The 26,893-nt window shown below is 34.5% G+C and overlaps 1 protein-coding gene across 2 annotated transcripts in view; it reads right to left on the bottom strand.

Annotated features, from left to right (window-relative positions):
• LOC106669061 (rho GTPase-activating protein 7) overlaps nucleotides 1-26,893 on the bottom strand; it is a 275,493-nt gene that overhangs the window by 21,576 nt on the left and 227,024 nt on the right. For both annotated transcript variants that reach the window (XM_024226362.1, XM_024226363.1), the window contains one exon: nucleotides 12,390-12,461. In XM_024226362.1, the coding sequence (XP_024082130.1) occupies nucleotides 12,390-12,461 (72 nt within the window). The remainder of the gene's footprint in view (nucleotides 1-12,389; nucleotides 12,462-26,893) is intronic.

Below are 26,893 nucleotides of genomic sequence, written 5' to 3'. Positions count from 1 at the left end.
TATAAAAGTGAAAAAATTATAGAGATCATGGTCAATTTCATCGTAATTTGAACTTTTCAATTAAAGAAAGCTGTCGATTTTATCAAATTAATTTTTCCTTCCTCATTTGCCAAACAAAAATTTTACATTCAGAAAAAAAAGGTAAAACAAAGACGTTTCACTGAATTTTCACGCTTTCTCTCTTTAAAGGGGCAAAACCAGTCAAATAGACAGTAAACATTTTTTAAATTATCTTCAGAACCTTGGGGATGAGTTTCCCTTTTAAATAAGCGAGGAGGGTTAAAAAAAAATCCCTTTCATCAATTGCCCGAAATCAAATCGACCTGACACCCCTCGGACAGAACCCACTTCATAAATCAACGCGGCCCAACATTTTCCCCATATAAACGATCCCTATAATTAAATACCACAATTTTCTTTATCAAAATACTTTTGTTTGGTGGAAAATGTATTTATATTCGAGTATGTTCGATTTATAATGGTTACTATTTTGAAAATGAAAAAAAAAGTGTTTTAATTTTAATTTTTCTTTCTTTATACAGCTTTCTTGTCTCTAAAGGGTTTTTATACGATAAAAATGTATCGAATATGTATTGTGCTCGTTTCCAGGAGAAAATTGAGATTATAATTGTAGATGAAAACTAGAAAAAGTCAAGAGTCATCCATTTATTTTTTTTAATGGTGTTGGTCAACCCTTTCTTTGTCGTGTTCTAATAAGAAAAAAAGAAGGCGAACCGAGGCCAATTAGAGAAATCCGCAAGAGAACAGAGATCTTGAAAATAGGGAAGACGAAAAAATCCTCCGCTCTCAGCAAATAGTCGAGAAAGTGCAAAAAACACACACACACACACAAACAAAATCTTTACCCTACAAAATGAAAAAATTGATTCTACATCGTTTATTACTCAATATTGATATAACGTTTAATTATTTACATGTTAATAATACATGATTATAACAAGTTTAGCTTCATCTTCCTTCATCACAGTCCTTGCGTTGTTATGTAGTTAAACGAATTCGTTGCTATTCTATGACATGATTTCCTTCATTAGTCTGCCAACTTGAAGATGGTTTTTGATAGATTTGGTTTTCAGGAATCTGTAGAAGGACTTTACTTTGTGCTATACAAAACGTTAATTTTTTAAGATTTTGATATCTTGGTAATTTGAAAATTGCAGAAGAGAAAAGTGGAGTGGATTCTGTGATTCAAATTAACAAGCATTACATTGTAATATTGCGGATATTTCTTGGCTTTTGTTTCTTTCCATCGTGCTATAAACGTTAAATTTTTCTAAGTAATTGGTATCTTGGTGATTTGAAAGCTATTCAAAAAAGAAATATTACAACTTCAACTTGTGTATAACATACAAAAGATTTAATTTTTTCTCAAATTTAGCAACGGATATCTTAGTTTAAAGATACTTACAAAAATAAATGCGATTAAAACGTCTTTGTAACAATATTAGGACTTACAAAACATTTGATTCTTTACTAATTATCAATTTTATTAGAAATATTTATCTTGAAAGTTTAAAGATCCTTGCAAAGATAAATTCGATTAAAACGTTTTTCTAACAATATCAGGACATACAAAAAATTGGATTCTTTTTCTTCCCTAATGTTCTAATTTTCTTAAAAATGGAGATCTTGAAAGTTTAAAGATCCTCACAAAGACATATTCGATTAAAACGTTTTTCTAACAATATCAGAACTTACAAAATATTTGATTCTTTTCTAGTTTAATTGTTAAATTATCTTAGAAATGGATGTCTTAAAGTTTAAAGATCCTTCCAAAGATAAATTCGATTTAAACGTTTTTGTAACCATATTACGACTTACAAAAGATTCGATTCTTTAATAATTACTTTAATAGAATTGGATATCTTGAAAGTTTACACATCCTCGCAAAGATAAATGCGATTAAAATGTTTTTCTAACAACATCAGGACTTACAAAATATTTGATTCTTTTCTCCTTTAATTGTTAAATTTTCTTAGAAATGGATTTCTTGAACGTTTCAAAGATCCCCAACGATAAATGAGATATAACGTTTTTATCATAAATATTAGAATATCCAAAAGAATTTATTTTTTCTTTTCAAATTTTCTTACAAAATGGATATCTTGATTTTTTTAAGAACTCATAAAAATAAATGCGTTTATAACTTTTTTGTAACATATATTAGAATATACATATAATTAGATTCTTTTCTTCTCTAATGTTAAAATTATCTTCTTAATAAATATAATGATCCTTTGAAAGCTTCTAGCAAAAATAAATGAAATGTGAGATGATTTTGAAACTTAGATCTGAAAATACAAAAGATTTGATTCTTTTTTTGAAAACTTTTAAATTTCTTAGAAATGAATATATTGATCCTTTGAAAAATTCTTACAGAGAAAACTGCGATTAAACCTCATCAGGAAATACAAGAATTTGATTACTTTCTTCTGACATTTTAAATTTTTTTAGAAATGGATATTTTTGGAATTTCACGATCCTTTGAAAGTTAAAAATTCATTTATTTTTCCTCTTTTCTTCTTTATTATTTAATTTTTTTTTAGAAATTAAATTATTAGAAAATATTTTTTGTACCATAAATAACATAATAAGAAAAGATTCGATCATTTTCTCATATAAACTTGTAAAGTTTGTTACAAATAGATACCTTGATTCCTTCATGCAAGTATTTTTCAACAATTGATTTCTGAACTGAAACATTTTAAAACTTAAAAAGCCTTTGAAAGATTCCACCCATCATTCTGACCTTACCTTTAATAGGGAAACTCCACTTGGCTGATATAACCTTTGCCCTAAGGCGAAAAAACCACCAACTTGGCCATTCAGCTCGTCAAAAGCATATTATCAGGTTTATTTTCTAGTTTACCATCTCTCAGGCAATAAAGAAGAATTAAGGAGGAATAATGTTAGATAATCTTTATCATTTGTCCTACAATGAAACTGATACGGACTTATCAGGGAACGATTTTAAGTCAACATAATTGTAGAGCGAATGCAAATAAGGCCGAACTTGTTTTGACTAGATAAAGCAGTGCGAATTAACATAAACATGGAGCGTTTTTTATAAAGTATAATTTGTGTTTTACTAGCGGCATAATCGACGACAAACGAAATATTGTAATGAAATGAAAAATTTTAAATGGCGAAAACAACAAACATGTTGAAAATTGAATGAAAGAAAAATAATTTTGCATGTGCATCTTTTTAAAATAGTTTTTTGTACTGTATTCAGGTTGCGAAAAAGGTACTTTATATGTTTCAGTTAATTAAGGTTTTTAGTTGAGATAAAAAAGTCAGTGTCACGAGCGGGATTCGAACCCACGATCTTCGGCTAGATACGCCGCTGATCTGCCACTTGAGCTATCATGACCTCGATCCAGTCGGACACTAACTTCCCATCTCAACCCCACCTTGTTGAAAAGGTGAAAAAATTCAAAAGGTGGGGTTGAGATGGGCAGTTCGCAGTTAGTGTCCGAGTGGATCGATGTCACGATAGCTCAAGTGGTAGAGCGGCGGCGCATCTAGCCGAAGAACGTGGGTTCGAATCCCGCTCGTGACACCGACTTTTTTATCTCAACTAAAAACCTTAATTAATTGAAAGATATTAATTGGTCAAGCGGATCACGAAAACTAGTGTACTTTATATGGTAGCTTTCATGTCGCAAGGTCCTTATGATCCGGCAATCTACTTTCACGATTTGACTATTACTTTTCACGAAACTGGTAATTGGTAATTTCCATTGTTTAAGTGTCATAAAATATTTTGCTCAGAAACTTGTGCCTAACTAATTAATTATACCTAGGAGAAGACATTAATCCAATACAATACTACATAAATTTTATTTATTTATTTTTTAAACCCTCAGAGTGCCGGTGTTTTTGAAAAAAAAAACAAAAACATTTGTAAGTATGTCGGGTTCGAATTCAGGGCCGTTGGATTCGAACCCAGGACCTTTACCTTGCAGTGATGAACGCCGGTTAAACGTTGTCCACTGACGCCCCCTAGATAATTTTATTATACGTTCTATCATTATTCTATAAATATAGTTTATATTTCTTCGTTGTTTTCTTCTATTATTTTAATTTTATTTATTCACAGAATTAAACTGTCCGCATTGATAATTGACAAATGGGTCAAAGAGAACGAGATCCCCCACGACAGGCATTCCTTGGTAATGATCACCCGATATACTCGAAGAGACAGAAAATCCATAAATATCACGAAAAAAGGAAATTTTCGAAAATATTAAACCCCCATTGGATTAGCCTCGGATAAAAGAAATTACCCCCCCCCCAGCATAAGCCGACCTTTAAATTACACAGTCTAATAAATGTCGAGGGTTTATGAATTAGGTTATACATATAAACATATAAGACAATTTCTGAACTAATCCGACCCTCGTCGAACATAAATTTCAAAAACTTTTATTAAATACTATCATGGTCATTTCAGACGCAGTAGTGTCCAGTAATTTAATAGATGACGGCACCGCCGAATCAACGTTTTTTAAAAATTAGCTTTACAATACAGCAGGATTTTATTACAAAGGAAAACGCAAACAAAACAGTTTTACATTCGTTTCATTTCAAAATAAACAAACTATGAATGATCGTAACAATCGACAAAAGTTTAATTGAAAAAAACAAAAAAAACAAAAAAAAAACAACTACATTCAGCAGTCATTAGATTCAGAATTAACGAAAGAATAATTAAATCCAGGAAATTTAATTGTCATACGTTATAAAATTAATACAGATATTAAACCGCTACATGTGGTTGTGAGGTAAACCCGAGTTCATAGCAGTAAAACACACTGATTGCATATTTTATGTTTAAGTAAAAAACAAGTGGGACAATTATCTCAACTTTCACGTTTTCACAGCAATGTCGTCGGTTCTAAATAATTTCTATTGTTTATATAAAAATATGCTATTGGAGGATTCCACGAGTCAGAAGAAGAGAAGAAATTATTATACGTAGGAAAAACATATAATAAAATTTGTTCAAAAATGGCTTATTTCTTCTATTTATTATACACAAGTTATCATTTATTTTATACAGTAAAGAAAAAGAAAATTTACAAAAATAAAACACTAGACTATTTTTTCAGCTTCACGGCAATAGATCTGTAACATAACTTAGCTCCAATCATACCTAACATAACGCGACCAATCCCTAATCGTAACCAAACTCTAAAATAATAGATCTGTAACATAACTTAGCTCCAATCATACCTAACGTATCGTGACCAATCCCTAATCGTAACCAAACTCTAAAATAATAGATCTGTAACATAACTTAGCTTCAATCATACCTAACATGACGTGACCAATCCCTAATCGTAACCAAACTCTAACCTAAACCTAACCTTAATCTTACCCAAGCTAACCTAACATAACTTAACCTACTTCGACAGCTCAAATGTCGTTTATAAACGCGTAACCAAACAGCTGAGATTAGTTTTAAATAATAAAAAATTTCTTACTATTATTGACTAAAGAAAAAAAAAGAAGCAACACCAAATCAAAAAGGGATTGTTCACTTACTTCATCCGTCAACAACCATAATCCTAACCCAAATCTGACCTATCCCTAATTTTAACATAATCTACCTAACTAAACCTAATTATTACAAACTCTTAGCTTATCTAATCCGTTTCTAATCTTACCTAACGCAACGTAATCCGTCTTAACTTTAACTTTAGCCTAACCAATACGCACTCCCTTGCAATGCAAAATATATAACCTTAAAATAACCACTCAAAAAATAAAATATTTTTACTAATGGATATAGCAGCAAAAATCTATTAGAATAATTAATTATATCATTATTTTGATATATAAAGGCATAACATTTTCAGACATTTTTATTTTATTTTTTTACTCCATTACGTTTTTTATTTTTGTAATTTTATCGGTACCGACCATTTTGGTCTGCCTATCCTTGTTGGGTTTTTCATTCTACAATTTTAGTGTATCTGTGCGATTTCTGCGAAGTAAAGTTACAAATGGCGTTGTATTTGTTTTCCGCTGCTGTTGGTTGAAGTCTGATTTTTTATTGTTTCGGATGTGATCGTCGGTCCTTTCAATGGTTTAAACGTTGTTTATCAACAATTATGGTTATGAGTTTTTTTAAGTGTTATACGTGCTATTTTTGAATTTCCAAATGTTCAAAAATGTTCCTCTTGGTTTTCAGTGAAATGAGTCACGTTTGATTTTTAGTTATTGCCCGAATTAATTTACATGTTCTTTGTATTTGTATTTTAATTTTTGTCCCGTCCGTCACATGTATGGTTGAATAAAAAAATACATTTACAACGAACACTGATTAGGTAAGGACTCGCAGTCTACACAGAGAAATCTCACAACTTATTTTTTATCCAAATTTTTCAAATTTGATTGTCTAAAGTTAAATGTTTTAATTTAAACTGTAATCGAGCGACGCCGGTGTAAACATAAAAACGTTTTTATTTTAAAAAATCAGGATTTTTTTACAGCTGTATACAGTGATAATTTATTTTAAATTTGCAGGGGAAAAAGTTTCAGAGTATAAATAAATCCATAATTGACGAAAATTATTTTAGCGGAACATTTCACCCACACAAATCTATACATTAAAATAAAAATTTCCGGACTAAAAATAAGCCGGTTGATTGATTACGTACTGGCGAATATTAAATCCCCTTAAGCCTGAAATTTATAAATGTCAATTTAAAAAGATTTTAATTGCCCCATTTAAATTTAAATATTAATTAATGTCGTTATTAAATGCAGTAAATTATTCTTTTTCGAATAATTCCTCAGGTGATCTCGCAGCCCACGCAACTCAGGCAGGGGCCTTCACCTAGAAACCGAAATTTTCACTTCGAGACCAGATGTTTATTTTGTTTTCATATTTCGAAATAAAAGGTTAATCTCGTGCCCAAGACACTTCAGCCCTTTACTATGAACAATGTAGGTCAATTAGGGCAAAGGGTGTCCTTATCGGGGATTATTAGTTTTAAGGACGAACAAAGTCACTTGTTACTCAGCTCAGTGGGGCTTTTTATTTAAAGAATCCCAATTATAACTCAAGGTGTCTTTGTGAAAAAAACATTTATTCAATGCTGTACATATATATATCTAAATTGAGTTGAGTAAAAAAAACTCACAACCACATTTGGTGTAATTATCTAATTAAGTCCCTAACCTCAAACTCTTTCTTAATAAATTAGATTTAGAATAGACTATTAACAGTTTGTGTGTAAAGGAGGCAGAGACAATAGAGCATATCCTATGCAACTGCCTTGCCTAGTTGCTGATCATAGGATATAGTATTTGCATGTGGTATTATAAAACCTTCAGACAGACCCTTTCTACCTGATATTTTTAGAATGTATGTCCTATTTTATAGGACAGTTATATAAAGTTTTCATGCGCAACTAAACTCCGGGATGATAGAAGTGCTATTTTATAGATTTGACCCCACCAGCATACTCTTCAGATAAAAATATGTTGTTTGACTCTTCTGACGAATTAAAAACGAAACAAATAGGAACGTGGAGTAATACTAATCAGTTTTTTTTAATAGGTTGCTAGTTCGGGATGTTTCAGGATATACCTTCTAAATCAAAGGATGTGTTCTAGCCTGCAGCATTTCAAACGCAGTGTACGGCCTTGAGATCGTTTTATATCCTTTCAGCCTTAAGCCGGGAACACACTTACCCGATGCAACGCTATGCGACGCTACTCGACGCAAATCCAAAGTCTATTTTTCAATAAGATTGTATTGTGCACATCTGCCTGATGCTATGCTACCCTACTCTACGCTCTGTGATCCCCACTGCCCAGATTTTCGTCGTGTAACATCGAGTACAGTCGAAGACAAAAGAACCGGACACTCATATTTTTATTCAAACTACATGTATTATTGTCGTTATATTACGTCATATTTATTTCAGTAAAAACCAAATTAACCGAGATCAAATATTCATTAGTTTTTATTTAAAAAAATTTTTTTTAATGGTTTGGTAGAAAAATGATTAAAACACTGGAATACCATTTTTGGATATAATGAATTTAAATAACAATTTATTACACGGTTTTGCTCATAAAATTGAACTAACAATTCATTTCATGGTTTTGCTTATAAAATTGAACTAAGAATTTATTACACGGTTTTGCTCATAAAATTGAACTAAGAATTCATTTCATAGTTTTTCTCATAAAATTGAACTAACAATCTATTTCATGGTTTTGCTCATAAAATTGAACTAACAATCTATTTCATGGTTTTGCTCATAAAATTGAAGTAACAATTTATTTCATGGTTTTGCTCATAAAATTGAACTAACAATTTATTACACGGTTTTGCTCATAAAATTGAACTAAGAATTCATTTCATAGTTTTTCTCATAAAATTGAACTAACAATCTTTTTCATGGTTTTGCTTATACGATTACACTATTTTCGTAGAGCAGCGTCAGAACAGGACACTCATATTTTTTGCAGTTTATTCAAACTATGTATATGTAATTTGGTCGTTATATTAATTACAACATTCTTATTTTAATAAAACCAAATTAACTGAGATTAAAAATTCATTAGTTTTTATAAAAATTATTTAATTATGAAAATTTATCAAAACACCGGAATAATTTTATTTAAAAAAAATTAACTGACAATTGATATCATGGTTTTCTCAAAATAGTGCATTAAGAACAAAAGAGGCGTTGCGATTGTGATACTGATTTATGTGATATACCCTGTGTGACTATATGTGGCGTGAGCTTGACGTCGCATAGATGTGCACACCCTACCAAAACGTGGCAAGGGGTCGAGTAGAATCAGGTAGCGTCGCATAGCGTTGCATCGAGTAAGTGTGTTCCCGCTTAACTAACGCACCTATATAAACAGATGATTGACAAAAACCACGCAGGCCAACCAGTGAAGATCACCTTATCAGACAAACAAAAGCGAAAGCGAAAGTAAACATGATCATCACGTTGCCATCCTCAGCACTTTTCACAACATTTCAGTTTTTATTTAAATGAAAGCAAAGTGGTTGTCGTTGAAAGTGACATGTGCACACAGATATAACTTTACTTCGGTAGTACCGTTGCATCGGGTAAGTGTGTTCCCGACATGCTTTGTAGGATGATGTCCTGTTTATAGTACGGTTGTAAGTTTACTCCAGAATAAATTATAAATTAATTATTATAATAAGTATTAATTATAAAACTGATACAATTTAAAACCTTGCTCTTCTAGTATACTCCTTACAACAAAACCTCGTTTTATCTTATGACTCTTTTTGTCGCGCTGAAAAAAAATGTCTTTTCTTGTTAAAAACCTTCTGTCGAAAAAGTAGGCAGCGGTCCAGTAATGACTGGAACACTTTCGCTCTCTCGGCTAACAGGGTCAGAAGCGGTCCATATGCCCTCCCGTTCTACGTCGGATCTGTTATTAAGCTGTTGAAAGGAACAACATTAAATTAGCCCCGATAACAATGCGCCCGGGGCGAGTCGTCGTAAATTAAAACGGCGACAGGGTTTTTTTTCATTTTTTATTTAGCCGTCGGGTGTTTCCCTTATCGAGGAGGACGAGGATTAATCCTCCCGATCGCGGTGAAAGGCAAACGGTTTTGATTAATGCAATGAAGACCGCCTAGGATAATCCGGATCTTTCACTCGCACTTATTTACATAACCTGTGTTTACCTACATCACCAATTCCGTCATCCGACCCTCCCTGCGATCTTAGTCTACTTGGTCGATCGCCGGAAAAAAAACTACTATAACAATTGATTTGATAAAAAAAACAATTACGGACATTCACCTCCATTTTTAAAATTTTCCTGGATCGCATGGATTTTCCCGAAACTTCTGGCTTTATCGTCTCGTGAGATACGTTCGTCTGTCAATTATATTCCAATACTTATCTCTAGACCAATTAAAATATTTAATTTAGATATACTGGCAAACCGTTTGCTAAATATAGAGGGGAATTTTATCGGAAAGAGCGCCGATATCCAGCCGGGGATTAAGGATTGGAAGAAATCAATTGTTTTCCTCTTTGGCGTTTCAGGCTACTTCGGCCATCTGATATTCTGGTTTCTCTAAAATGGATAGCCAATTAGTTGGTTTGTTTGGATTATAAACTTAAAGGCTTATACATATTTCTGTTTTATTTGTGTGTTTGAATTAAAGAGAAGAGAAGACAAGAAAAGAGAAGAGAAGAGAAGATGGAGAGAGAGAGAGAGAGAGAGAGAGAGAGAGAGAGAGAGAGAGAGTGTGAATGAAAGAGGGAGGGAGGGAGAGAAAACAAGATATAGATAGATAAATACATTCCTTTCCATTTCCTAATTTGAATCTTTCTCCCCTTTTTGTAACTCTTTCTCTCTCTCACACTCAAAGAGAGAGATACAGGTAGAAGAGGAAGAGATACAGAGATAAGAAAGGTATAGATAGATAAATAGCTAGATTGAGAGAGGCAGGGAGGAGCGAGAGAAAGAGAGAGAGAGAAAAATAAAAGAGAGAGAGAGAGAGAGAGAGAGAGAGAGAGAGAGAGAGAGAGAGTGAGCGAGAGTGGGAGATCGGTAGAAAGAGGAACAACTGTGGAGAATGTGAGAGTTGTCGACTTTTTAAACCAAACCGTTATATTGACTGATTATTGACGTTATTGTGCGTTATTTAGAGGGAAGATTTTGTAAATGGAGGCGGCGTCGGAGATGGAAAGTTGCCGGGTCTGAAAACGACGACGCTCTCCTGCTAATGGGGTCTGGTAACATTTCTCACGTTGCGGCTCCGGAAAACTCCGACCATCCTATCACTCATTTATCCCCATCACTTTATAACCGCCATGCATCATCGTTCTTCCGTTTAGGTTATAGATTCCGCCTCGAGATTGTTAACGAAGCCAGGAGGGACATTGTGAATGCGAGACGGAATACTCACCTGGCCCGGATTCGTGCCTGAAAGAACAAAGAGAGGTGACCCAGTTCCGCTTAAATTTTTTTACGTTCAGCGGTTAATTTCTTAACAAAAAGTATTACAGGTCGGGGCTTTAGTGTTACGCATATACTACATATCTAAATAATCAATAACATCAAATTTTTTGGTCTAATGTGTGTGTTTTGCACCTGTCGGTAAAAACAGTTCATTTGGTAGAGAATTTGGTTTACGAGAACGGGCGCAATTTTTCTTCTGGTGATTAAAACAATCAATAATTACCATAACATAAAATATCGGCTGTTCGGCAACATAGAGAGACGCTTGGGCATTACTTTTATGAAGATGGACCATTACATATCCCAGTTAGGTAGTCAAGTTATCGGGGCATGGGGACTGCTCAGCCAAGCTCCATGGGTTTGGACTGAAAGACAGTCCATTGTGCGAGGATGGCATGCTGGAGACGGTCGAGCATGTGGTCTTGTATGCGAAAAATACGCAGAATCTTCCAAAAATCTTCCATAACAGAATAACGGTCGAGCACCTCTTCAATTGTAGAAGGCTTGATGTATATAGACAATATTTTGGCATATCATCGGACTTGTGCGTAGTCTTGGAGCACGGCAGCTGGCACAGATCGCTGTTCCGGTACCTCAAGGATAAAGGGATTTTTAAATGTATATAGTTTTGTTATGTGTGTTTGTGTTCTGTCTGTGTTTGACTGTATGTTAATTTATTGTAATGAGTGTAATTTATTAGCATGAAAGAAAGGGGTGATTTAACCCCGCCCAATTGAATAACGCGTACTCTCGGGGAGTGAATGTAACCAGACTTCTATGTTTCTATCGAGTGTTGTCTTAATTTATTGTAATGAATGTAATTTATTAGCGGGATAGGAAGGGGTAGCTTATAACCCCGCCCGGAGGAATATCGAGTACTGTGGGGTGAGTGTATGACGTCTGGAGAGCAAAAGTAATTTATTAGCGTGAAAGAAAGGGGTTGCTTATAACCCCGCCCCGAGGGATATCGAGTACTCTGGGGGAATGAATGTGTCCAGACACTAATGTTTGTGGTGATATATGTATTACATGTTTTGTTTCTATTCTGTATTTGACAACCTGAGGTACAAACGAGAGACTAGCATTCTAGAATATCAACGTAGTATATATTTGAAATCAGTGTCAGTAACCAGATCGAAACGCTAAAAAAAAGGAAAACACGCAGAGGGCCGGCGATGACCTAAGCTGTTTGTCGGCATATAAACTTTATTATTATTTATTATAGATACAACAGTATGTAACTGATAAAATTATATACATTTATTATCAGTGCTTCATATTGTACAAATATTACCAATTAATATCGCAATCAAATTTGTCTGATGTGTACTATTTATTATTGATCAGATTGGACTTTGCTTAAAAAATTTGTCACAACTCACCTTCGTACATCTGGGCATACTGTGGAAAGCCGGCAGCCCTCAACCACTGGCAGGCTTCGCTCGCTTCGATTTCTGAAAAACAAAAACCAAATTAAAGAATTAAAAACCAAATCATTCTTGAAAGACAAAAGGAGAACAAACGTAAAATTCAACGCCTCGGTGAAATAATAGCCGTCGGCTTTTTTCAAAAGGGATAAAAAACAAAAAAAAAAAACAGAAAAGAATGATAAACCTAGGAGGATTATCATATTTCGGATTCGAAGTAATATTTTCTCCAGCGTGGGTGAGCCTTGGGCCTTGGAGTCATTAACTGTAATTAATGTAAATATCTCTAGGAAAGTAGACGGCCTACGCTCATTGTGATAGCTATCGGAAGACCATGGGAGCCACGTGTCTCACGCTGGCCCATTGTAGTCGTGTACTTCGAAGAAAGTCTTTTCGCACCATGTACTCCAGGAAAACGATGGTCAAAGGAAATAAATAAAACCAAGATCTGGTCAATAGTCAATAACTAAAATTCCTGAAGCACAAGGAATTAGGCACTGGGCCACTTGGTCCTTCTTTGAAATGGTCCGCCCCTGTTGTAAACACATCAGATTTCTATTTGTTTCCATGGCTGCATACGTGATAAGGACATTTTTTATTGATGTGCGGTCAATGCTAACCCAATAAATCTTCATCATGTCATTCTCGATCGGTAAACTAGGCCGCCCTGTGGACGTTACGAGGAAGGACGGTCGGGAATCCTAATAACCCATTTCTGACCGAATCACACGTATAATTAGAAAAGTACATTGTCTCCTTTTCATCAGGGCGGACAATAAGCTTAAACAATGCCGACGTGGCACGCCCTAAAAGTGAAATCCAATTCATTGTCTACCTCGGCCCTTCTTGAGATTGTTTACCGTCGGGTCGTTTCGAATAAAAACACACGGCGACGTTTGTCTACTTTTGATTTATTGACGTCGTGACTTTCTCGGATTAACATGCAAAACGAGATGAAGGGAAAACCGAAGAAACTTTTTTCTTAATGTGTAATAAAAGGCGGAAAAGGGATTAAGTAATAAGAAAAATGAAACAGAAAGAGAAAGGCGGGGACCCAACCGAACATAAAATACCCCGCAATTAAAACAAGTTGAAATGAACAAATAATAACGACAATAATCGTCATATTACATTACATAAACTTCAATGAAAATGTAGATAAAACATATAAAAATGTTTATACCCTTTTTACCTTGTAATCTTTTTCTATAGGATTTTAATGAATACAGGGGGTTACATGAAATGTCAGTGAAAGTGGTAAATTAAATTATTAGACAAAACTAAAAAATAAATAAATAAATGATAAATGGTGGCTAAAGATATACTTTATTTGAACATTGTTGAATATCTATTATATTTCGTGGTCCGATTGATCAAATGACTTCTTTCAGTTAATTAATCTTTATGTAAGGTATTGGTTGAAATAAAAAAGTTAGTGCCACGAGCGGGTTTCGAACCCACGACCTTCGGCTAAATACGGTAGAGCACCGGGTTATTTAGCCGAAGGTCATGGGTTCGAAACCCGCTCGTGGCACTAACTTTTTTATTTCAATAAATACCTTACATAAAGATTAATTGTTGAATATAATATATTTACACTGATTGCACTCAGACACAGGCATATCATTTGGCTCACAACTACGCAAGTCACAATAATTCAGGTGGGTTCTGGTGCCATTGAAGGGCGGAAGGCTCAACAGACGCGGTCCCCAGGTCAAAAGGACGATCCCGGTCGGAATGGTGACAACGGAAATCGATAGTTTAGTTAACTTAAATGCGGCATTAATCGTTAAAAATCTTTGGAATACATAAAATGGTATTAGTTCATGAAAATCTCTAGAAACCATCCTTTAGTAGTAATGACCATGTTAGACTAATGGAATAGTTCTATTTTACTACTGTTTATCCAAAATCTCTAGGTTACTTCGTTTGGCTTGTTAGGTTAGAGTTTTAGACTCTATTTAATTTATCGTATAAAATCTAATACTGGTATTACTTCTTAAATTAAAAAAACAAGTTTTTATGCAACGCCTAATACTGGCATTACTTCTTCACTTTTTTGAACTTATTGTATAAAATCTAATACTAATATTACTTTTTGAATTTGAATAAAAGTTTTTATGTAAATCTAATACCGTTATTACTTCTTGAATTTTTAAAAAATTATTGTTTCAAATGTAATACTGGTAGTACTTCTTGAATTTTGTTTTACTTATTGTGAAGGAATACTAATACCCGTATTCCTTCTAGAATATTTGTTTTCCTTCTTATATAAAATCTAATAATGGTATTACTTATAGATTTTTTTTAGTAATTGTGTAAAATCTAATACTGTTATTACTTCTTGATTTTATAAAAATGTTTTTGTGTAAAACCTTAAACTGATATTGTTCTTGACTTTAAAAAAAAAAGTATTTATTTAAAATCTAATACTGGTACTACAATATTTTACTTAATACTGGTACTTCTGAACTTTTTTTTTAATTTTCGTGTTCAAACTAATACTTTTATCTGGTATTACATCTTGAATTTTTTTACTAATTGTGTAAAATCTAATTTTGGTATTACTTCTCGATTTTTTAAAAATGTTTTTATGTAAAACCTTATACTGGTATTAATTCTTGGTGTTTTTTTAAAGTCTTTGTTTAAAATCTAATACTGATACTACGTCTTGACTTTTTTTAAGTTTTCGTGTACAAACTAATACTGGTATTATTCTTGATTTTTTCACGTATTGGGTAAAATCTTATAGTGGTATAACTAATTGAAAATCTCGAGTAAAACTTTTTTAGTTTCCTGCTCGCAGTTAAACTAGTTGCATAGTTATATTTTCTAGCCATTTTTTTTAAATCTAATAATGATATTAGTTATACGAGGGTTCGTAACAGCAGAGGTCATATAAACCCTCAGGGTGCCGGTGTTTTTGAAAAAAAAAAAAAAAACATTTGTAAGTATGTCGGGTTCGAATGCAGGGCCGCTGGATTCGAACCCTGGACCTTTGCTTTACAGTGATGAGCGCCTTGTCAACGCCTAAACCATGCGACCACCGACATTTCACGCATTCCCACTATTTATTTATATCAAATATAAAAATATATGTATTTGAGCAAGATAATGGTGAAATTCATAGCTAGTTTGAGAAGGGTGTCGTTTGACATTGAAGAAGAAAAAACATTTTCAAATCATAACTGTATGAAATTAATGTTTATGCTAATTATCATTTAACATACGCAAAGTTGGTGAAAAATTGTGAACCTCCTAGTAACCAGCAAGGCTATCTAAGAATAAGTTTTTCGCCGTTTATTTGCTATCGAAACTTACTATTTCATTAGTGGTTTATTGTGGTTGCTGCAAAGAGGTATCAATAAGAAATCAAAAAGTCAACGTACAAACCCAGTGCGACATGTGGCATTGGAGAAAAAATATTATTCAATATTTCAGATGGTACGATGTAAATAATTCCGAGTGAATCATTTCTGCAAACATTGATATTTCCGATTATTTGCTTTCTCCCATCTGTTTATTCGAAGGGTTTAAACACACTGTTTGTCATCTTACAACGCTAACGACGCGGAAACGTTCGAATTGTTTGAAAAATTGCACGTTTTGTTTTGTATTTGGAAAAAGGGGAAATTGAAGATGCACAGTCGACTGCGCGTCGAATGAGAAACCGGCGAACCTTCAAGGGGAACAGGATTCAAGGTGACCATCCACACTGGAAAAAGAAACCCTGCAGTGCTATCGAGGCTGGTCCTAAAAATAGCTCTCGTTAACTATCCGAACGAGCCAATCAGCTCTGAATCGCTATTTATTAGTCAGAAAAAGTGAATTAATACATTTAAAAAGAAATTCTTATAGGGGCGATGAACGCACCTCTCGAAACTGGATCCTTTTAAATATAATTAAGCGCCCAAAACAAACATTTATGGAAAATTATAGGTAGTGATAAATTAAAACATATATAAAAATTACAGATAATCAAGTCAAAGGTTCAATATTTATTTATAAAATTACTGATATTATTAACTCTATTTGAATAAATAGATAACGAGACGAGCTACTTATAATATCAGTAAAAAATCTATTATCATCTATCTTTGTCGAAATATCAAAAGAAGAGATATAATAATTTAAATTTCCTAATATACAATAATAACGTGATTATTCAATAAAAAAACAAACAAAACTTCCTTAGACTTGATTATTAGTGATTAAGATTCATTTACAGGTAAAACCTGTTAAATATTTAGCAGAAGGTCGTGGGTTCGATCCCGCTCGTGACACTGACTTTTTTTCTCAACCAAAGCTTTAATTAATTGAAAAGGATTTATTTGGTCAATCGGACCACGAAACCTAATCGATTTAATAAGCAAAATGAAGTATCAATTCACTAACATCTCCCCGTGGCCATTTCATTTGTCGCCGAGAATCGAATCCTGATTACACGGCATTTGAAAAATGACAAAAAGGAGGGAAAATTCAAAAGGTGTGGTTACGATGGGAAGTTAGTGTCCGAGTGGATCGAAGTCACGATAGCTCAAGCGGTAGATAGCCGAAGGTCGTGGGTTCGAATCCCGCTTGTGACACTGACTTTTTTATCTCAACCAAAGCCTTAATTAATTGAAAAGAATTTATTTGTTCATGCGCACCACGAAACCTTATAAATGTTAAAGATAAATAATTAGGTAAATTTTGTATCATAAGGATTTAAATTTGGCACTTTTCAAGTCTGGTTCGTTGACGTATTCTATTCTAAACTGTTGTATAACTGTATAAATCACACATTTTGTATGAACGTCTGTGTTTGTTTTACATATTTGTTTTGAGTGTAATATGGCTTTTTTTTAAATACACACGGCTGCCGAAGGTCGTGGGTTCGAATCCAGCTCGTGACACTAACTTTTCGTCTCAACCGTCTTTGCTTAAAAATTGGAAAAAAGTTAATTAAGTTACTATTGACAAATTACGGGTATAAATAGTTGGTAGTTGGAATTCTTTATATATACGTATGTATGTTATATATATGTATTTCATATATATTGAATTTTTTTTTACGAGGGTTCGCAAGAGCAGAGGTCATATAACCCCTCAGGGTGCCGGTGCCAAAAAGCTCATTTGTAAGTATGTCGGGTTTGAATGCAGGGCCGCTGGATTCGAACCCGGGACCTTTACCTTACAGTGATGAGCGCCGCCTGAACCGTGCGGCCGCTGACGCCCCCCCCATTTCTTTAAAAAAACCTCCTTTTACGTGATACGTACGTGATTTATGATTAGCTTATTAGTTTTTTTTCTCGATTTAATACTGGTAAATGTTAAATTTTTTTATTGTTTTTCTAGTCATTGTTCAAAATCCAATACTGGTATTAGCGATTGAAAATTACTTGTAGCTGCGTGCATGTTGTTTGAATAGTCTATTCATTCTATTTCATAGTTAAGTTTTTATATAATCCTGTATTTGTTCATGGATTGTTTGGAAAGCTACTTTTATTTGTGTTGACCGTGTGATGGAAGCCATTTGACAAACGGGCTTGTATTAAAAGACCAGATGTCCTTTTACAATAAATTTACTGTTATTTAAGATTAGTTTGGGAATAAGATAAAATTGGAAAAAGGTCGTAAAAACTTAATTGCAAGGACCTGCGAAGGCCGGGTCGAATCCAATCAGTGTTTAGAAAGCGTATCTGGGAGGAAACAATGGGTCGAAAAACCCGACGAATCTATAATTTAAAACAACGTAAAATCCGACATCTTCTATTTTTTTCGAAAGAGGCACCTACGCAAAGTTAGAAAGTGGGCTAGAAAGTAAAACGGACCTATTATTCGGAAATTGTCTATAATTAGGGTTGGCGAAGGAAGAAGGAAGGAGGATATAGACCGCGGAGCGTACGTGCGCAGTTCTGAACTGTCACCAGCAAGACTTAGACAAATCACGCCGTCCTGGAAGATGATCGTTACCAAGTTCCGAAATAAAGTCCGTTCAATTTGGGGAGGCGAACAGTTTGCCAAGGATTTGTCAACGGCCGTTAATATCACAGGGGCATTAATATCAAGAGCAACAGATCCCGTCCGAAGGCCGGGATAATTTATTACTCTCCTTCGCCTGTTATTACTAATTAGGCAGTTAACGGTTTGACACCGCTGTTTCGCTTAATTACACGCTACTTCTCGTTAAACCGGAGGTGTTATGAATCGAAAGGAGGAAAAGTTGCAAAACTCCGGTGAAACAAAGCGTCGAACCAATCGCCTTAACAGCCTGTCTTACGTTGGATGTAATTTATTCCGAGACCTTTTTTAGAGGTTTCAACAGCTTAGGTTCAAGGGGCTAAGGTTCCAAATTAAAAACTGGAGAAAATCTTTCAATGATGTGAATTTATCACCACACCTTGAAGGACCTAATACTCTGAGAATAAATGGACAGTAGTGACCAGTTGATCATAATCCTGATCCACCCATTCTTGCCAATTATTCTTACTCTGAAGGAAAAAAACAAAGAAAAACTGCTTTTGATATACAAAAATATAACTATTTACTATGTTTTCTATATGTGTCATCTCTATGTCAACATGCCATATAAGTTGGATCACCATGTTAGTTAATTTTTTTAATGACATTGTGCTGTTATGTTTTTAACTACCTGTAACCTGTAAATCCCAGGCCCTGAAGATGATCTCAATAAAGATCGAAACGTTGGCACGATAAAGAAAATTTTTTTCTGAAAGCTACATCACACCAGACCGCATCTCACGATTTCTGAATAATAGTTGTTAACTATCTTCATTAACTATATTTTCCATTGATTTTTGGAAATCTAATACTGCCATTAGTACTAGGTATTGAAAATTTGGGATTTTCGGTCCAAAAATTGTTTTATAGTGTATGTGCTGTTAGGATGGTTCATTAGCTATATTTCTAGTCAGTCAAAGAATCTAATTAAAACTGGTATCAGTTATTAAAAATTTGGCGATGGTTCCAAATTAAAAACTGGAGAAAACTCGTGAATTTGACATCACACCTTTAGGACCTAGTACTCTCATATTAATAATATTGACCAGATGATCATTATCTTGATACACCCACTCTTCCCAATCGTTCTCACTCTAAAGGAAGAAAACAAAACGAAAACTGCTTTTGATATACAAAAATAAATCTACTTAGTAGTATGTTCGCTATATGTACCATCCTATGTTTGATTACCATGTTAGTTAATTTTTTTAAGTCTCTTCAAAAATACAGTACTTGTATAAGTCATTGAAAATCTACAGAAAATCTCATTTAATTGGGATTATGCTGTCATATGTTTACGATCTTCATTAGCTATGTTTTCTATTGATTTTTGGAAATCTAATACTGGCATTAGTACTAGGAATTGAAAATTTGACATTTTCTGTTCAAAAATTGTTTTATAGTGTACACGCTGTTAGGATAAGTTATTAGTTATTTTTCAATTAGTTAAGGTTTAAGTTGAGATAAAAAATCAGTGTTACGAGCGGGATTCGAACCTCGGCTAGATACGCCACTGCTCTACCCCTTAAGCTATCGTGACTTCGATCCGCTCGGACACTAACTTCCTATCTCAACCCCACCTTTTGAATTTTCCCTCCTTTTAGTCATTTTTCAATAACTATAAGTTATTAGTTATATTTCTAGTCATTTAAAGAATCTGGTTCCAAATTAAAAACTGGAGAAAACCTCGCGAATTAGACATCAAACCTTTAGGACTTAGTACTCTAAGAATAGTAATAGTGTCCAATTGATCATAATCCTGATCCATACATTTTACCTATTTTTTTTTATCTAAAGGAAACATAAAAAACTAATTTTGAGCCTTTTATACAAAAATAAAAGAAGTACGAGAAAAAACAATGTACGGAAACTTTTCTGGATGAGTGTGATGAAAAATATCAAGGGCATATGATAATATGTTAGCAATAAGCAATCTGAACGTCAGTCAACTACAACCGTCGATGTCTTTTTGTTGTTCAAAGAAAAGAAAAAATGAATGCACTCCAGGTGACGTGTTTGTAAAAGAACAGTCGAAGATAGATTGGGCGGATCCGAAGACGTTCATGAATGATCAAGTGGATCACCTTGGGCCCCGCGGGCTGGAATTCTTTGCGGTTTAACAATTGAGCTTTCTCATGTAACATGGACATCATAAAATGTTAGAAATGAAGGATATTTACAGTTTTTATATAATTTATAGTTAAGGGTGGTTTGATACTTTTCGTCCTTGCTGTTTGGTACTGGTCTGTTTTGGAACTTCACCATATTTAGTATTTGGTTAAGAATTAACACAATGAATAGAGGTTATTCCGAGAAGTTGATTTTAGAGTCCGCTTATTTTTGCTTTTTTTCGATACCCAACGGCCTTCATATGTAAGCCGATTAATCAGAATCACATTCGTCTAACCACCGGATTGGCGAATCAGAGATGATCGATAATAAACCGACACTCGTCAACTAAACTTGTAATTAATCTCAAAAATGATTTTATGTAACATGGTGTAACGATTTAAGCCAATTTTACCGAATTTCCTGTAAAAGCTTTTCCTAAGTTGAATTAAGTTTTACAAGTTAAAAATTTTGGTTTTCCCTTCTGAAATGACTGGAGTTTTTTTGTTTATTGTTCAGCCTTCAAGGAAAAGAAAGAATCAAGCTTTAGAATCTTAATTAGGAATTGATTTGAAGAAGAGAATTTGCATCAGTTTTTCATCCGAGACATCTCAGAGAGAAAGCTAGATGCAGAAATGACGAAAAATGTTTTATTTTTAAAAAAAAATATTTTATCTGCTTATGCTTAATTATATAAATACTCAATTAATTATACACAATTATTTCGAAATGAAAAATTTGAATCACAGACGGGATTCGAACCCACGACTTTCGGCTAAATACGCCGCTGCTCTACCACTTGAGCTACCGTGACTTCGATCGCCCATGCCACAAAATTCTCATTTCGACTCCCCGTTTTATTCCAATTGAAAGCAAATCGCGGTTTTGTATAGAAACACTTTTTAAGAACGATTAATACTAACTTTCAATTAATTAATTTTTATATAAGGTAATGTTGAGATAAAAATAAGTGTCATGATCGGGATTCGAACCCACGAACTTCACAAATGAAATGGCCCCGGAGGGCTTTAGTGAAGATATACTTCGTTGTACTTACTATATTTATTATATTTCGTGATCCGATTGCCAAATTACTTCTTTCCATTCATTAATTTTTATGTAAGCTAATGGCATTTTGACTTCCCGTTTTATTCCAATTGTAAGAAAATCGCGGCTTCATGTAGAAACACTTTTTATTAACGATTGTACTACATTACTGTCACGGTAGCTCAAATGGTAGAGGAGCGGCGTATTTAGCCGAAAGTCGTGGGTTCGAATCCCGCCTGTGACACACATTTTTCATTTCGAAAAAAATTGTGTATAATTAATTGAGTCTTTTTGTCTATTTATACGAAGAGTGTCCTTTGGTACTAGCTTCGTTGGTCAAACGGTTTAAAGTTTTAATTTATCCAAAGCGTATTTTTATCAATATAATTTGCAGATGGTCTTGATCGATATGACTTGGAGATGGTCGAAATTTGAGCATATTTTGTTAGGGGTTGGTGCCCCTTTAATCGTCTGTGTACAGACAGAAAGGGAAAATAGTGCAGATCGGAAATAACCGGCTGTCATCGATGTTTAAACTCACTTTTGACACGACACGTTTCGCTTCTTTTGATCCAACGCCAAATTTACATACCTTGTGTTTTCTTGACCCAGTTTGTTGTTATTTATTTTACCCACCTCGTGTCAAGAGTCGGCAGCGTTCGCGAAACCGCCCCCTCGGGAAAGAAGAAATTCTGCCGCGCACCCCCGCCGCCAGGCCTTTTGTCTCCGACTTGTATTATGTACGCCCACCCCGTGTTGATTTTCTTACGCCTCGAACAAAGAAGTCTGTTATTGAATTTTACACTTTCACTCTCCTTCTTTTGCTCCAAGGGGTAAAAAACTGGCCCGGTAAAAAGCCCGGGTCTGGAATTCATCCCCCTTTTCAAAAATGGGATGTCTATGTTAATATACAGTGAGATCTTCTCTTTTACGTCTTTGGGCTCGATGGAACTTGGATATCAATGGTCACACGCGCTAAGGCATTTAATCGAAATTTAATTTTCAAGATGTATTTTCCTGCGATATAACTCAGAATTTAGGGGTCCCCCAAGGCTACCACCGTGGCCCAGTAATGTTTATATTGTATTTTCACGATCTCCTTGATTCTAGTCAGTCTTCCTCTGTCTTGAATTTCGCTAAATAACGGTCTTATTTATTAATGTTAATAAGTGCAATGCAATTAGGTAAATTAACTTTAGTCGATAAAATCGATATGTACGACTAGTACATAGTACACGCGCGAGTGGAGAAAGCCGGTTCCCTCAATTCGCAGACCCAAACCGATCATTAGCTCTAAGACAGTCAGACTACGTAATTGAAAAGGTGTATAAATAAAACTAACAAATTACAGAGCACTATTGATAATATTTTCTCCCGCGAGTATAGTCTGTGCCGGTTCACACGACTCGCAGACCCAAACCCATCATCAGCTCTAACACAGCCAGTCAGGCTACGTAATTTAAAAAGTTTATACATAAAACTAACAAACTACACAACACTATTGCTAACATTTGATCCCGCGAGTGTAGCTGTGCCGGTTCACACGAGTCGCAGGTCAAAACCCATCATCAACTCTAGTACTACTCTAGTACTCTAGTACATAGTACTAGTAACACCTATAGGTTGTAGGTTGTAGGTTGAGATGAGGAGTTAGTCTCCGAGTGGGTTGAAGGTACGATAGCTCAAGTGGTTAGAGGAGCGGTGTATCGAGCCGAAGGTCGTGGGTTCGCTCGTGGCACTAGCTTTTTCATCTAAACCAAGACCTTACATAAAAAGAATAATAAATTGAAAGAAGTAATTTGATCAATAAGACCATTATATAATCAACCAATATATCCATCATAAATTGATTATAGTGCTTATCTCTTCTGCTATCCTCACAATCCTTATGCTTTTGATGACTTAATAAAACACCGAAATTGTTTATTGAGCACTTGGTTTACGTCGTTTATGTTTGCATGTTGGTGATACTATAGCAATTTAATGGCTTATCGACTCGATTAGTGTTCAATATTGTGACCAGAATCCAGGATTAAGCTGCTGACTGTTGTTTTTATTAGTAGGTTACAGCATAGACCGTACGACCTGACTATGGTGTGCCTTCGTTTCCCACCCTCAGGACAGTTTACAGACAAAATATTAACGTTTTCTAACTGCCAATTTTCAAGCTCGATTGATTTGCACAATGTCTCAAGCTCTATAATATCAAAGGACAGATTGGTCAGAGTGCTGATTACCCGTAACTGTATAAATAAATACTATATAGCACCGAAAAAAGCGCCATTTTGGGTAGGCCAAAATGATCGGCAAATACCAAGATACATTTTAATTTTAATTTATTTTTCTTGTTGTCAAAGGACTTGGTTCAGATGGAAAAGTTAGTGTCACGACCGGGATTCGAACCCATGACCTTCGGCCATTACATATTTAATATACTAAATTAGAACTAGGCCGGGTCAACAATCTTGGGTTCAATATACCACTTCCTTGATTTGATGATCTTTCATGTCGAATTACAAATCTTCATCAGCCCTATTTGATCCTGTTGACATCAGTTTGAACATCGATCATTTCTGGTGCATCATCTATCAGACGGAACAAATCTGATTTGGTCCGATGAAACACATTTAAAATGAATTTTACAAGCTTGTGAACTAATTTTGTTCTAGTAATAAGTTAGAAATTTGCTGTAAATCATTCGGCATTTTCTAGTCATTGGTCAGACTGTAGAAGATTGTTATATTAGGTGACATTCTTCCTGTCTGTTACAGAAAATCTGTTAATCTAAGGATAAACTATCACGTTTTTCTCTTGCCAAATCAATTAGTGAGGTTCCATGCTTTTAATGTTCATTTTTCGTCTTTGGTAATTAAAAGTTATCATATATACCCCAATCAGTTGGACAGGTATGTCTCAGCTTCACGCCATTAGTGTCAATCCTATGTCCCAACCGGTTTGCCGCACGAAAAAAAAAAAAAAAATCAGCGACATAAAAGATAGAAGAGGAAGTTTAAGGAATAAGGTTCAAAGATAATAAGGATGGGCGTATCAGAGGATTTTTGAGACGGGAGAAATGAAAGCGGTAGTGACGCAAATACCGATTTAGTACAAGTTTTGAAGTTGAGTAAATCTTAGCCCGCGTCGGATGACACATCATCCAGTTTCCTCGCGAGCGGCATCAAAGTGCTCCTCTTCAAATAATTACCTCTCGCTTTGCCGCCCTTAACGCCCTATTTATCCCCCTGACCCCCTAAACCACATTCCTTCCACCGGGGTTTCAGGGGTTTTCGGCCGAAAGAGAGGATAGAAGAGAGGGCAAATACAGAGGGTAGAAATTAAACCCTAAAACTAAAAGGATGTTCAGATTAATTGAACGGAATGAAAACACCGCTTGATATATTTTTTTTAATAGCAAAGCAGAGCTACCCAAATGTCTTAGCACTTAACAATGTAAATATGTGAAAAGCTAACAGCTTCTTTCAAACAAATTCTATATAATAAACACACATATGTATAATGCAAGTCCAGTAACACCAGGTGATATCATTGAAATCAAATTGACCAATCAGGCATATACAAAGGTTGTTGAAAGTCTGTCAAGTAGACAGGTGAAGAAAGAAGAAGACAACTTGTTGGGTTCACCGAGCTTTCGGCAACTTATAGTGCCATCATCAGGGCCTATTTATTAAAAATTAAAATAGATAATATATAATTAATAGTTAACAAAATACAATAATATACATACTTTTCCAAGAGTGTAGAAAACGATTAACATGGAAAAGCGTTTTGGGTTTAAGGTTATGAAGCACATACCCAGCATACTACATTTTACATAGTGAAAATAGACATATATGTAAAATTGTAAATAATTATTAATTACAGTATTTATAATTAACAAAAACAATAATTTATAATAAAGTTTAACAATACCTCGCTAATAAAATATACATAACATAGACTAAAGGTCCAACAATTTTGTTCTGACTAGCAATTTCTTACAGGTAACATTTATGATCACAGAGAGTATTTTTGACTAAAATTATAGCTATTTACAGAAACTATGTACTAAGGACTAAAATTAATAAGAGATAGAGCGACAACACCGTCTTCTTTCTTCACCTGTCTAATGACCTCTACAAAGAACTCTACATAGATTATCTGCAGGTCGATCAACAAATATCATATCTTCAGTCTGTCAAGTGTAAATAATTCAGAAAATAATCACTTTTGTACTCACTTCCGATAAAAATGTTTACCTAAGAAAAGCATCAATTAAGCCATATGGGTCATTTAAGGCCATGAGGTAGTTGATTTTTAATAGCTAAGGAAACAAATATTTTTTATAAAGAACACATTCTCGGATGTATAATGCAATTATGGGTCCACCAGTTATATCGCTGAAGTCAAATAAAAGAAATTACTTTTATATAGGATTCACCCACGCACGATCGTTGGAAATGTTAGCCTAAGAAAATCATTTTATATTAACGAAGCCATACGGATCAATGAGGGATATAAGCAGGAAAAGAAAGATTTTTCATGAACAAACTATGAACTGTATGAATTCATACGATAAAACTATTTTACACAGAACCCCATGGGCGTATAATATGGATTTTGGGTCTAGCAAAGGGATGAGCATCGGTAAAAAACATCGATGGTCACTATCGATTAAACATCGAAACATCACCATCGATGGTGATACGACCATCGACTCTATAGTCTACACATCGATCGTTTTTTGAGTACTCATTACTCAAACCACAAATTATTTTCATATGAATACATTTTTTTTTACACGAGGGTTCGCAACAGCAGAGGTCATATCAACCCTCGGGGTGACGGTGTTTTTGAAAAAAAAGCCCATTTGTAAGTATGTCGGGTTTGAATGAACAGGGCCGCTGGCTTCGGACCCGGGACCTTTACCTTACAGTGATGAGCGCCGTGTCAACGCCTAAACAGTTGCAACCCCCCCCCCAACATTATTTTTATGTGCCACTTTAGAAACATAAGCTAAGATTTCAAACTTCACCATTTCTGAACCTTTATTAGGAACTTGATTAATAAATTATTAAATCCATTACAGTTCGTGGTCCGATTGACCATTTCTCAATTAATTAATATTTATGAAAGGTATTGGTAAGATAAAAAAGTCAGTGTCACGAGCGGGATTCGAACCCACGACCTTCGGCTTGATATGCCGCTACTCTACCACTTGAGCTATCGTGACTTCGATCCACTCGGACACTAACTTCCCATCTCAACCAACTCATTGAAAAATGGCAAAAAGGAGGGAAAGT

Source organism: Cimex lectularius, unplaced genomic scaffold, assembly GCF_000648675.2.
Source record: "Cimex lectularius strain Harlan isolate CLEC.00 unplaced genomic scaffold, Clec_2.1 scaffold171, whole genome shotgun sequence".
Lineage (NCBI taxonomy): Eukaryota > Metazoa > Arthropoda > Insecta > Hemiptera > Cimicidae > Cimex > Cimex lectularius.
The sequence above is the reverse complement of the archived record's forward strand: the minus strand, read 5'-3'. Positions and strand labels throughout refer to the sequence as shown.